Source organism: Leucoraja erinacea, chromosome 2 (assembly GCF_028641065.1).
Source record: "Leucoraja erinacea ecotype New England chromosome 2, Leri_hhj_1, whole genome shotgun sequence".
Lineage (NCBI taxonomy): Eukaryota > Metazoa > Chordata > Chondrichthyes > Rajiformes > Rajidae > Leucoraja > Leucoraja erinaceus.
Genome location: NC_073378.1, coordinates 110,507,368 through 110,519,391, shown reverse-complemented (window position 1 = coordinate 110,519,391; position 12,024 = coordinate 110,507,368). Strand labels below are relative to the sequence as shown.

At 45.9% G+C, this 12,024-nt stretch overlaps 2 protein-coding genes across 5 annotated transcripts in view; one reads left to right on the top strand and one right to left on the bottom strand.

Annotated features, from left to right (window-relative positions):
* Positions 1-12,024, bottom strand: part of LOC129713939 (vasoactive intestinal polypeptide receptor-like) — a 60,629-nt gene that overhangs the window by 4,074 nt on the left and 44,531 nt on the right. The window contains exon 13 of one of the 2 annotated variants that reach the window (XM_055663354.1): positions 8,948-11,581. The exons of the other annotated variant lie outside the window; for it this stretch is intronic. Coding sequence (XP_055519329.1) covers positions 11,393-11,581 — 189 coding nt within the window. The 3' untranslated portion in view covers positions 8,948-11,392. Of the gene's footprint in view, positions 1-8,947; positions 11,582-12,024 lie in introns of those variants that run through there. 2 annotated transcript variants of the gene reach the window in all.
* sec22c (SEC22 homolog C, vesicle trafficking protein) overlaps positions 1-12,024 on the top strand; it is a 94,600-nt gene that overhangs the window by 43,387 nt on the left and 39,189 nt on the right. Inside the window, exon 7 of one of the 3 annotated variants that reach the window (XM_055663408.1) lies at positions 5,030-6,049. The exons of the other annotated variants lie outside the window; for them this stretch is intronic. Coding sequence (XP_055519383.1) covers positions 5,030-5,104 — 75 coding nt within the window. The 3' untranslated portion in view covers positions 5,105-6,049. Of the gene's footprint in view, positions 1-5,029; positions 6,050-12,024 lie in introns of those variants that run through there. 3 annotated transcript variants of the gene reach the window in all.

The following is a 12,024-nucleotide window of genomic DNA, read 5'->3' as shown; positions in this document are numbered from 1 at the left end:
CTCTTGCGCCTGCCTCTACCACTGCCCCAAGCAGCAAGTTCCTGGCACTCGCCACTCTTTGTAAACCTCTGGATAAAGTGTGAAATTGCGCAAGAAACAATGAAAAACCAAACATTTTCAAAAAGGAGGATACATTTGGGGTTTCTTAAGCGTTTGTGTGTTCCTGTGACAAATCACAAGTTTATAACATTCGTAGAGGCTATTTGCCAGGTATTGGTGAGTGTGATTAGTGTGGTTTAGAGATACTGCATGCAAACAGGCCCTTCGGCACACCGAGCCCACGCCCACCATCGATCACCCGTTCACACTGCTTCCATGTTATCCCAGTTTCACATCTTACACACTAGGGGCAATTTATAGGGCCAATTAAACCTACAAACCTGCACTTCTTCGGAGTGTTGGAGGAAATCGAAGCACCTGGAGAAAACCCACATGGTCACAGGAAAGAATGTGCAAACTCTACATAGAGACAACACCTGAGGACAGGATTGAGCCCAGGTCTCTGGCGCTCTGAGGCAATAGCCTTAATTTACTGTAGACTTTAGAAATACATGTTCTCCAGAGATGGCGCCTGACCTGCTGAGTTACTCCAGCATTTTGTGTCCATTTGTGCATTAGCCAGTATCTTTAGACTTATAAACAAGAGATACAGCGCAGAAACAGGCCCTTCGACCCGCTGAGTCCGCACCAACCAGCGATCACCCCGTACACTAACACTATCCTACACATAAGCCATTTAACCTACAAACCTGCACATGTTTGGAGTGTGGTAGGAAAGCGGAGCATCTGGAGAAAACCCACGGGGCCAAAGGGAGAACGTGCACACTCTGTATAGAGTTTGCACGTTCTCTGGCGCTGTGAGGCAGAAACTCCACCGCAGTGCGTCTGTGCCGCCTATGAGCTGACCATCTGATAACAAGAATAAACGGACACTTTGAGCTATATAGAGAAAGTAACAACACATGAGATGCTATGTAAACAACCAACCTGGATTTAGCCAGGGAGATTCTGCTCCAAGTGTGTGCTGTTTGGTGTGATGTAGCTAGGAGCAATTAAGGTCAATCAAATAAGCAGAAAAATACATTTAATTGATAGCTTTAAGGGCCTGTCCCACTTACGCAACTATTTTGGCGTCATAGGTCGTCGAAAATTTTCAACTTTGAAAATCCAGGTACGACTCTTTGGGCGACTACTGACGCTGCTACACGTTGCCAGGGTGTCGCCTGTATGGTCGTGAGTAGTCTCCTAGTCGCCCAAAGAGTCGTAGCAACTTTCTGGTCGCTGCTGAATTTTCAAGATGCTGAAAATGTTCTACGACCTATGACGGGTGCCGGCAGTCGCTGAAAAAGTCACGTAAGTGGGACAAGCCCTTTAAGGTGAATGGAGGGAAGTTTAATGGAGATGTGTGGGGCAAGTCGTTTACACAGAGAGTGTTGGGAGCTTGGAACTCGCTGCCAGGGGTGGTGGCAGAGGCAGATAGCATGGTGGCGTTAGAGGGTTTTAGATATGAACATGGAAAAGCAGCAAATGTAGATGCTGGAATCTTGCGCAAGGCACAATGTGCTGGAGGAACCCAGTGGGTGAGGCAGCATCTGTGGCGTGAAATGGTCAGGCAACATTTTGAGTCCTTCAGACTAAAAAGAGCAGCGGGAAGAAAGCTGGAAAAGAGAGGTGGGGATGGGTGTGCCAAATGATAGGTGGATCACGACAAGGGGAGATGATTATGTGTAGGAAGGAACTGCAGATACTGTTTTTTTTTTACTGATGATAGACACAAGAAGGGTTCCAACCCAAAAGGTCACCTATTCCTTTTCTCCAGAGTTGCTGCCTGACCTGCTGAGTTCCTCCAGCATTTTGTGTCTATCAAGGAAGATTATTGGCTGAGGGGTAGAGTAAGTGACGAAGGTTTGTCTCTGTACTGTACACTGACAATGACAATTAAAATTGAATCTGAATCTGAATCTTGAGGTGAAATGGTGTCAGATAGGCGGTGAAAGGAGGATATGCAATGAGACATGACCTTGACATATCCTTGAACTGAGTGGCCATTTTAGAGGTAATCACATGGCTGTGGGGAGGAGTCACTTATGGTTCTGTGGGGAGAACAGAGTCATGAAATTGCAAGGCACAAGAGCAGAATTAGGCCATTCGGCCCATCGAGTCTGTTTCGCCATTCGATCACGGCTGATCTACCTTTCGCTCTCAACGCCATTTCCTGCCTCCTCCCCATAATCCCCGACACCTTTACCAATCCTTGTAGCCAGGGTCCGGAGGGCAAGGAGCACCACCACTCCAACTAGGGTTCGCAGGGGGAGGAGTGGCTATGCTGTCAGTGACCGAAGGACTGGTGACGAGATCTAGGGAGTGGGCAGGGCTGAAGACCCTTTACCAATCAAGAATCTGGTAATCACCAGTTTAAAATACCCTATGACTTGTTCTCCACAGCTGTCTGTGGCAATGAAATTCCACCACAAAATTCTGCCTTATCTCCTTTCTAAAGGTATGTCCTTTTATTCTGAGGCTGTGTCCTCTGGTCCTAGACTCTCGTACTAGTGGAAAGATCCTCTACCAAGGGTTTAACCCTGGCCTGCACCCAGTGAATTGTTCCTAGTGTGTAGGATAGAACTAGTGAACGGTGTAGGGCAGGGTTAAACCCTTGGTAGAGGATCTTTCAAGCTGGGCGGCGCAACCTTTTTTTGTATTAAAACATAATTTATTTAAATACCAATACGATACAAAAAACCCAAAAACCCAAAACCGTGATGACACACCCACCACCATACTACTGAATCACCAAACTCCCAGGCTCTGGAATTCCCTCCCCCAACTGATCCGCAATTCCATGTCCCTCACCATCTTCCAGTCCCGCCTCAAGACCTATCTCTTCACCTCTGCCTATCCTTAGCCCCACGTCCCCCTCCCTTTTCATCTGTGCTTGAATTGCCTCATATTGTGTTTTGAATTGAATTCTGTCTTTACTTTGTGTACTAGTCATGTCTCTACTATTTATTCCATTCCCCTTACATGTTTTTCCTCTACTTGCTAAATTTTTGTAAGGTGTCCTTGAGACTCTTCAAAGGCGCCCATAAATGCAATTTATTATTATTATTATTATTATTAAATAACACCACCCTCTCTAACACCACCCAGGCACGGACATAACCCTGGTAAAGGGGCAAGCATCTGGCTTGGGCAAAGCCCTCTTCCGCCTGGCGCCGTGACTCACGGATGGCCAGCTTGGCCAGGCCTAACCCAACCCAACCCAACCAGGACATCTTCAGACCTGCCCACTCCCTAGATCTCATCACCAGTCCTTCTGTCACTGACAGCAGAGCCAATCCTCCCCCCTGTGGACCCTAGGTGGAGTGGTTGTGCTCCTTGCCCTCCGGACCCTGGCTACAAGGAACACTCTACTGGTCCCTGGTTGACGCAGCCTTGGTGTTTCCACGCCGTATCTCAAAACCAAACTAAGCTGACGATACAAAAACACCATTCGCTCCATCCAACCAGTGTAGAACTCAGTCTACAACAGATTCGGTCAGCGATAACCAAAGTCTGTTATAGAGGACGATTAAAATGAGGGTTTACTGTACTTGTTTGAGGGGCATCTGCCAACATTCATGCCCTTGCTTTGTGATAGAGTCAAAGACCAATTTTTTTTTCCTACACAATCCACGATATCTTGTTCTCTCATCGTACACAATGCACTCACAATGTCATGTCTCGATTACTCATACACTCCAAACAACATTAAATGATCTAATTAGGTTGAACGAATCAATGCTAACTGATTCCCCCATCTCCCTGCAGAGCCATGCAAAACAATGACCATTCGCCTACTGAAATGTTGCTTCCGCAGATTAATTTACAATTTACCTTTCTTTCAGCGCAAGGCCTTGTTTAGTTTAGTTTAGTTTTGAGATACGGCGCAGAAACAGGCCCTTCGGCCCACCGAGTCTGCCCCGACCAGCAATCATCATACTCTAGCACTATCCTACATATTAGGGACAATTTACAATCTTTACCAAAGCCAACTAACCAATTAATGTATTTGGAGTGTGGGAGGAAACCGGAGAATGTACAAACTCTGTACATAGTCATGGGGAGAATGTACAAACTCTGTACAGACATCATTGAGTCAGGATTGAACCCAGTTCACTGGCGCTGCAAGGCAAAAACTCCACCACTGCGTCTACGTGCCGTAAAGCCCCGTTCTTTTAACTCTTGGTTTCCAGGGCAATTCATTGCTTCTTTGAAACCAGGCTGACAATCTCACAGAGTCATGGAGACGTACAACCATGGATACAGGCTTTTCGGCCTACCACATCTATACTGAGCCTTGGGCACCAATCTCATTTCCAGCACATGGTCCTTACCCATCTATGGTAGGACAATTCAATGCCCTTCTTGACACTTCTTTAATGCTGTCAGTGACTTTAATGCTGTCTGCACCATTCCCTATCCATTATTCTACATGTTACTATCGCAATGTATAAGAAACGTTTAGACAGGTACATGAATAGAACAAGCTTGGAGGGAAATGGGCCAAACACAGGCTGGTGGGACTTGTGTAGGATGGACATGTTGGTCAGTATAGGCAAGTTAGGCTGAAGGGCCTGTTTCCATGCTGTGTGACACTCTGTCAGTATTTTCAGGTACTCACTGACCCCTTGAGTGCGGTGCCCAGATCTGTGGCGATATATGAAACCTACAGGCTTTCCACATTACTGTACTCATGAAGGTCACGGCCCAGAGCTCCTCACGGGCACGCAGAGTCAGTAGTTCTTGGTGTGCCAGAGTCTTCCTGCCCAGAAACAGGCTCTTGGCCCACCGAATCCATGCCAACCCTTTTGTCCAATCTCCACCAATTTAATTTTCCCGCATTGAGACCATTTCCCTTTGTGCATTATGAGTCTGAAGAAGGATCCCAACCCAAAACATCACCTATCCATGTTCTCCAGAGATGCTGCCTGACTTGCTGAGTTACTCCAGTAATTCGTGCCTTTCCTTCTATGCCTTTCCCATTTAGGCGAGAGCTACAGCACCGATACAGGCCCTTCGGCCCGTCGCGTCCATGCCGATCGGCGATCACCCCGTATACTAGCACTATCCTACAACTCTAGGGTAATTCACAAGTTTTTACCGAAGCCAATTAACTTACAAACCTGTACATCTTTGGAATGTGTGAGGAAACCGGAGCACCCGGAATAAACCCATGCAGTCACAGGGAGAACGTACAAACTCCATACATTCAACATCCGTGGTCAGGATTGACCCTGGATCTCTGGCACTGTAAGCAGCAACACTACCTAAGTATGTATAAATGCCTCTTAAAGAAAGTCATTGTATCTGATCCCCCCACTTCCTCTAGCAGCACTTTCCAGGCATCGACCAACTTTGTGTGAAGGATTTACCCCTTTGTCAAGGAAGACTCTCTCTAACTTCTACAAGTGCACAGTAGAGAGCATGCTGACTGGTTGCATCGTGGCTTGGTTCGGCAATTTGAGCACCCCGGAGAGGAAAAGACTACAAAAAGTAGTAAACACTGCCCAGTCCATCATCGGCTCTGGCCTTCCTTCCATCGAGGGGATTTATCGCAGTCGCTGCCTCAAAAAGGCTGGCAGTATCATCAAAGACCCACACCATCCTGGCCACACACTCATCTCCCTGCAACCTTCAGGTAGAAGGTACAGGAGCCTGAAGACTGCAACAACCAGGTTCAGGAATAGCTACTTCCCCACAGCCATCAGGCTATCAAAACTGGCTCGGACAAAACTATGATTATTAATAACCTATTTTCTGTTATTTGCACTTTATCAGTTTATTTATTAATGTGTGTATATATTTATATAATGGTATATGGACACACTTATCTGTTTTGTAGTAAATTCCTACTATGTTCTGTGTGCTGAAGCAAAGCAAGAATTTCATTGTCCTATACAGGGACACATGACAATATACTCACTTGAACAGATCCCCTTTGAAACTCCTTCCTCTCACATTAACCCTGCACCCGCTTCTCTCTGATACCCTTAGCATGGGATTTTGACTCTCCACCTCTCATAATCTTATATATTATAATATTATATACAGACATCCGTGGCTTACGACACTCCTACATACGATCAAGCTCCTTTTATAATGTTAAATTCAAATATCCGACTGAGGTACATACGTTCAATCCTGCAAACGCTAGAACTAGTTTCTCCTCTCTCTCCACTTTAACATTGTTCTTTCTCTGGAGCTGTGAGGCAGCAACTCAAGCAGTTTTGTGATAGAACTAGGATTGTTCTCTCTGGCCCCTTGGATGGTGAGGGGTCCTAATTGGTTTATAAAAGTATGAGAGGCATTGAAAGGGTACCTTTTTCACAGGATGGAAATGTCATAAGGTTATATGTGATGGGAGCAGAATTAGGCCATTCGGCCCATCAAATCTACTCCGCCATTCAATCATGGCTGATCTCTCTCTCCCTCCTAACCCCAATCTCCTGCCTTCTCCCCATAACCCCCGACTCCCAAACAAATCAAATATCAAGGACCAGAGGGCGTAGCTTTAAGGCAAGAGGAACAAAGTTTAAAGGAGATGTGTAGGGCAGATTGTTTTACATGTAGGGTGGTGGGTGCCTGGAACAAGTTGCGAGGGGTGGTGGTGGAGGCAGGTAACGATAGTGTTTTTTAAAGAGCCTTTTAAATAGACACAGGGATATGCAGGGAATGGAGGAATATGGGTCATGTGCAGACAGAGGAGATTAGTTTAACTTGGCATCATGTTTGGCACAAACATTGTGGGCCGAATGGGCTGTTCCTGTGTAGTACTGTTCTGCACCCCAATAACTATGTTGCTGCATCGAGTATATACTACTGTCACTGCCATTCAGTTTAACAAAGTGGCAGATCGAATAAGAAGGCTGTCAAAGCAGAGATTTCTGTTCAAGGATTAAATCATGAAAAGCACTTGAGACTTTCACATGACTCACAAAGCCCTCTGTGTCAGAAGAATATACTACTTATTGCCAGCAGTGGATAGTAAGTGGATTCTTCTCAGTGCTATTGTGCAGGGTACAAGAACAAGCACCCGGCTGCCATTTCACTCTCCAGGTGGCTCCGTATCTTATCTTTTCAATTGCCTTGTAAAGGGCTGATGGAGTGTTAGAAATCCAAAAGAATCATAGCACAATCCGCACCAATCATCAACCACTCAGTTACACTAATCCTACATTCATTCCAATGTTTTCATTCTCCCCACAATCCCATCGACAGATTCTATCACTCACCCACACACCAGAGTCAATTTAAAATGGCCAAATAACCTTGAGACCTATGCAGTTTGGGGACATGGGAGGTTTAGTTTAGTTCATGTTCTAGGAGCAGAACTAGGTCATTTGGCCCACCAAGTCTACTCCACCATTCAATCATAGCTGATGCATCTTTCTCTTCCAACCCCATTCTCCTGCTTTCTTCCCATAACCCATGACACCCATATTAATCAAGAATCTGCCAATCTCCACCTTAAAAATACCCATTGACTTGGCCTCCACAGCAGTCAGTGGCAATGAATTCAACGCCACCATACTGCCCTTTTTAGGTTCACAGACTTGTTTTATGTTATCCCACCTTCATGCCCACCAGGAGCAATATTACAGTGGGCTAATTAACCTACAATAACTGTAAATAAGACATAGGAGCTAAATTATGTCATTCAGCCCATCGAGTCTGCTCCCCTGCATTTCGATGGGCCGAAGGGCCTGTTTCTGCACTGTATCTTTAAAGTCTAAAGTAAAGTCAATGGTATCAGCAAAGATCTTCATATAGGGTTGTGTTAGCGACTGGATTTGCATGGGTTTCCTCCAGGTACTTTGTTTCCACACCATATCTCCAAAGTCTAAAAACTATTTCTACTTTGAGGGGGGAAAAAAAGATTCTGACTGTCCACCCTATCTATACCTCTCATCAGTTTATCTACTTCTGTCCAGTCTCCCTTCAGCCTCAGAGGCAGCAGAGAAAACAGACTGGGTTTGCACAGCCTCTCCTTGTACAAGAGGGCTCCACTTTGGTTATTACAGTTTGTTTACATGGTTACATGAAAAGAAGATTCATTGCAAAGTAATGAACATTGCAACTGTTTGGTTTGGGATGAAGTCTATTTACAATAGTTTATACCTTGATCTACTTTCACAATAGATTGAACACAATAGAATAAGGGCTAAGCCATTTAGAACGGAGATAAGGAAACACTTTTTCACACAGAGAGTTGTGGGTCTGTGGAATTCTCTGCCTCAGAAGGCGGTGGAGGCAGGTTGATCAGCAGGTTGATCACATTGAATGGCGGTGCTGGCTCGAGGGGCCGAATGGCCTACTCCCGAACCTATTGTCTATTATCTATTGACAGCTTTAATTTCCACAGGTAGCCTATACACTAATGGTGCTGTTGATAAATCAGCCTTTCATCTGTTGCTGGGCACGAGAGGTTGGACTGATAAAATTGCATATGAAAGACATTGCTTCCACCAGTGCAGATGTCTTTGGCAGTTAAGACACAAAGTTCTGGAGTGATGTAACCTGTCCATGTTCTTCAGAGATGCTGCTTGTTTTTTTCTGGTAAAGCAACATCTATAGTTTCTTGTGTCCCCTGGAGTTCAATTGGCAAGTCAGTCCATTATCCCGGTGTAATTGCATGGCTCACCACCACATCCCAACTACATGTTGGCCGCGGAAAAGGGGTGGCAATCTAAGAAGAAGGGTCTTGACCTGAAACTTCGTCTATGACTACAATATTGTTTTACAAGCCCTGTTTATCTTCTCCCCTGCCATTGAACTAATTGCTAACTCCAATCCCTTTCTTTCAATCTAGACAATGACAAAAGGAGCAGAATAGGCCATTCAATCATGGCTGATCTATTTTTCTTCTCAATCCCATTCTCCTGCTTTCCCTCTGTAACCTTTGACAATTGGCTTTGGTAAAATTGTAGCTCATGTCTAGGATAGTGTTAGTGCACGGGGTGATCGCTAGTTGGCACGGACTCGGTGTTTCTGTGCTGTATCTCTTAAATCTAAAGTCAAGTCAATGGTATCAGCAAAGATCTGTATGTAGCGACTGGATTTGTCAATTTCACAACTTCAGTTAAACTCAATTAAAACTTAAGAAATATAAAATTAAATATCAATTAAACTCATACAAAATGTAAAATTAAATATTGTAACATTATAGGCCGTGGCCAAACCAAGATCTCACAGATAATTAGAGGGCTAACAGATCCAGCTCTTTAATCAAATAAATTCACCAATATCACATCACAATTAATGTAAAAATAAGAGAAAAGCCTGCTTTTACGTAACAGCCATAAAGCTAAAGGACAACATGTATAAGCAATAACAACAACTTCATCCATCCTTGAAAATAATAATCAGAAAATGTCAGAAGCACACAGCCGAGATGGGAAAAGTAAGAGGTAATATTCCAGGTCGAGGAACTTTCAACTCCGTTACTCTTCCAGCAGATGCTGTTTGACCTGCTGAGTGTTTCAGGCATTTTCTGTTTGGTTCAGATACCCAGCATCTGCAGTTTTTTATTTTTACATCAACAGCACAGTTCTCAACATCCAGAAAAGGAAATGAACCAACAGATATTACAGGTCGAACTAGGGACCTTGCAATTTGTTTCAATGATCAACACCAGTGCCGGATTTACATACAAGCTAAACAAGCTATAGCTTGGGGCCCCCACTTTCTAGGGGGCCCCCCGAAAAAATTGATGGGCCTCGAGGTCTAGGGGGGCCTCCGGCCAAGGCAGAACATCTACCGTTCAACTCTGGGCGGCCCCCCTCTCTATCTCTCTCTCTCCATCTCCCCCTGCTATCCGTGTCCGGGCCGCCGGGCTCCGCTCGCTCCTCATCCGCCGGCACGGCACGGCAGGCCGCCTTGCACATGCGCACAACCACGGCCAGCGCATCATCGGCCGCCCTGCGCATGCGCACTGCAGCGGCAACTGGTCGGCGCTGGGCACTTTCTCCCTCGCTTTGAATTGTGGGAGATTTGGCCGCCATGGCTGTCCGGTCGTTGGGGGCCTCACAAGTGGAACAGCTTAGGGCCTCTCTTCATCTAAATCCGGCACTGATCAACACTTCAAGTTAGCACAGTGGCGCAGCCGGTGGGACACTTCCTCACAGTGCCAGAGACCCAGGTTTGATCCTGAACTCAGATGCAGTCTGTGTGGTGTTTGCACGTTCTCCCTCTGACCCTGCGGGTTTCCTCCATTTTCCTCCCACGTCCGAAAGGCGTGCGGGTTTGCAGGTTAATTGTCCCCCTGTAAAATTGCCCCAACTGTGTTGGGAATGGATGAGAAAGTGGGATAACATTGAACCACTGTGAACAGGTGATCGATGATCAGGTGGGCCGAAGGGCCTGTTTCCTTGCTATAGTTTAGAGATGGAGCATGGAACAGGTCATTGACTGAGTCCATCCACACAGTCCATCGATCACCCGTTCACACCAGTTTTATGTTATCTATGTTCTATGCTCAATTCTGCAAGTCTGAAGAAGGGTCCCAACACAAAAGGTCACCTATCTATGTTCTCCAGAGATGCTGCCTGCCCACTGAGTTACTCCAGCGGTTTGTCTTTTTTTTACACCATGTCTAGCTTTATCCATGTCATAGTTTAACCAGGTAAAAACAAAACACCCATGACTTTCTCTCCTAATCTCAACCCATTGGAAGTTCAACACAACAATATCAAGAAATACAACAATGATTTTATTTTGCTGAATCTTCCCCGGAAGGCTGGGTTTCGAAGCAAATCAATGGTACAAAGTTTAGATTTAGTTTAGAGATACAACATGGAAACAGGCTATTTGGCCCACCATGTCCACGCCAACCATTGATTACCCGTTCTCACTAGTTATCCCACTACACACTAAGGGCAACTACAGAGTCTAAAGGCCAAAAGCTGCCTTTTTTTTTTGTTAGTCTCAGCTTTTTATATTAGTCGTAGAGATACAGCATGGAAACAGGGCCTTCAGCCCACCAAGTCTGTGCCAACCATCAATCACCCATTCACACTGTGCTATATTATTCCACTTTCTCACCCACTCTCTACACACCAGGGGACAATTTACAGAAAGCACTTAACCTGCAAACCCGCACGTCTTTGGGATGTGGGAGGAAATCGGAGCACCCGGAGGAAACCCACGTGGTCACAGGGAGAAAGTGCAAACTTCACATGCACAGACTACACCCGAGGTCAGGATCAAGCCCGGCTCTTTGGTTCCGTGAGGCAGTCGTTCTACCAGATGCGCCACTGTGCCACTCTAGCAAATTTGCCCAAGCAAATATCTGCGCATCTTTGAGTTGCTTCCCAGGGGTTAGAGTTCAGCTGAAGCCTGGGTCAGCCTGGACCTAGGAGATGGAGGACTCGGTCTGAATGTTGGAGTCTGTGATCTTGGGGCTGCACTTGGTCAACATGGAGATCTGGGTGGTGCAGTTGGTGCCATTGCTGCCAACCGAAGGCTGGTGATATTTCATATCTCCTCCCACTACCCTCTTGATGCGCCAGCGTCTCCACTTCCTCTTCAGCTCCGACTGTACCTGCACACACACACACACACACCACAATAAATCAACAATTCGGCACGTCCCCAACCATTAGCAACTTCTACCGATGCGCCGTAGAAAGCATCTTATCGAGTTGCATCACAGCATGGTTCAAGAACGGTTCCACCCAAGACAGCAAGAAATCGCAGAGTTGTGGTCTTAGCTCAGACCATCACCCAAACCGACCTCCCTTCCATTGACTCCATCTACCCTTCACACAGCTTTGGCAAGGCCACCGGCATAATCAAGGATCAGTCTCACCCCAACTACTCCCTCTTCTCCCCTCTCCCATCAGACAAGATGTACAAAATCCTACATCTCCAGTTTCAGGGACAGTTTCTTCCCAGTTGTTATCAGATAACTGAATGGTCCTCTCATCAGCTAGAGTGTGGTCCTGACCTCTCATCTACCTCATTGAAGACCTTTGAACGATCGTT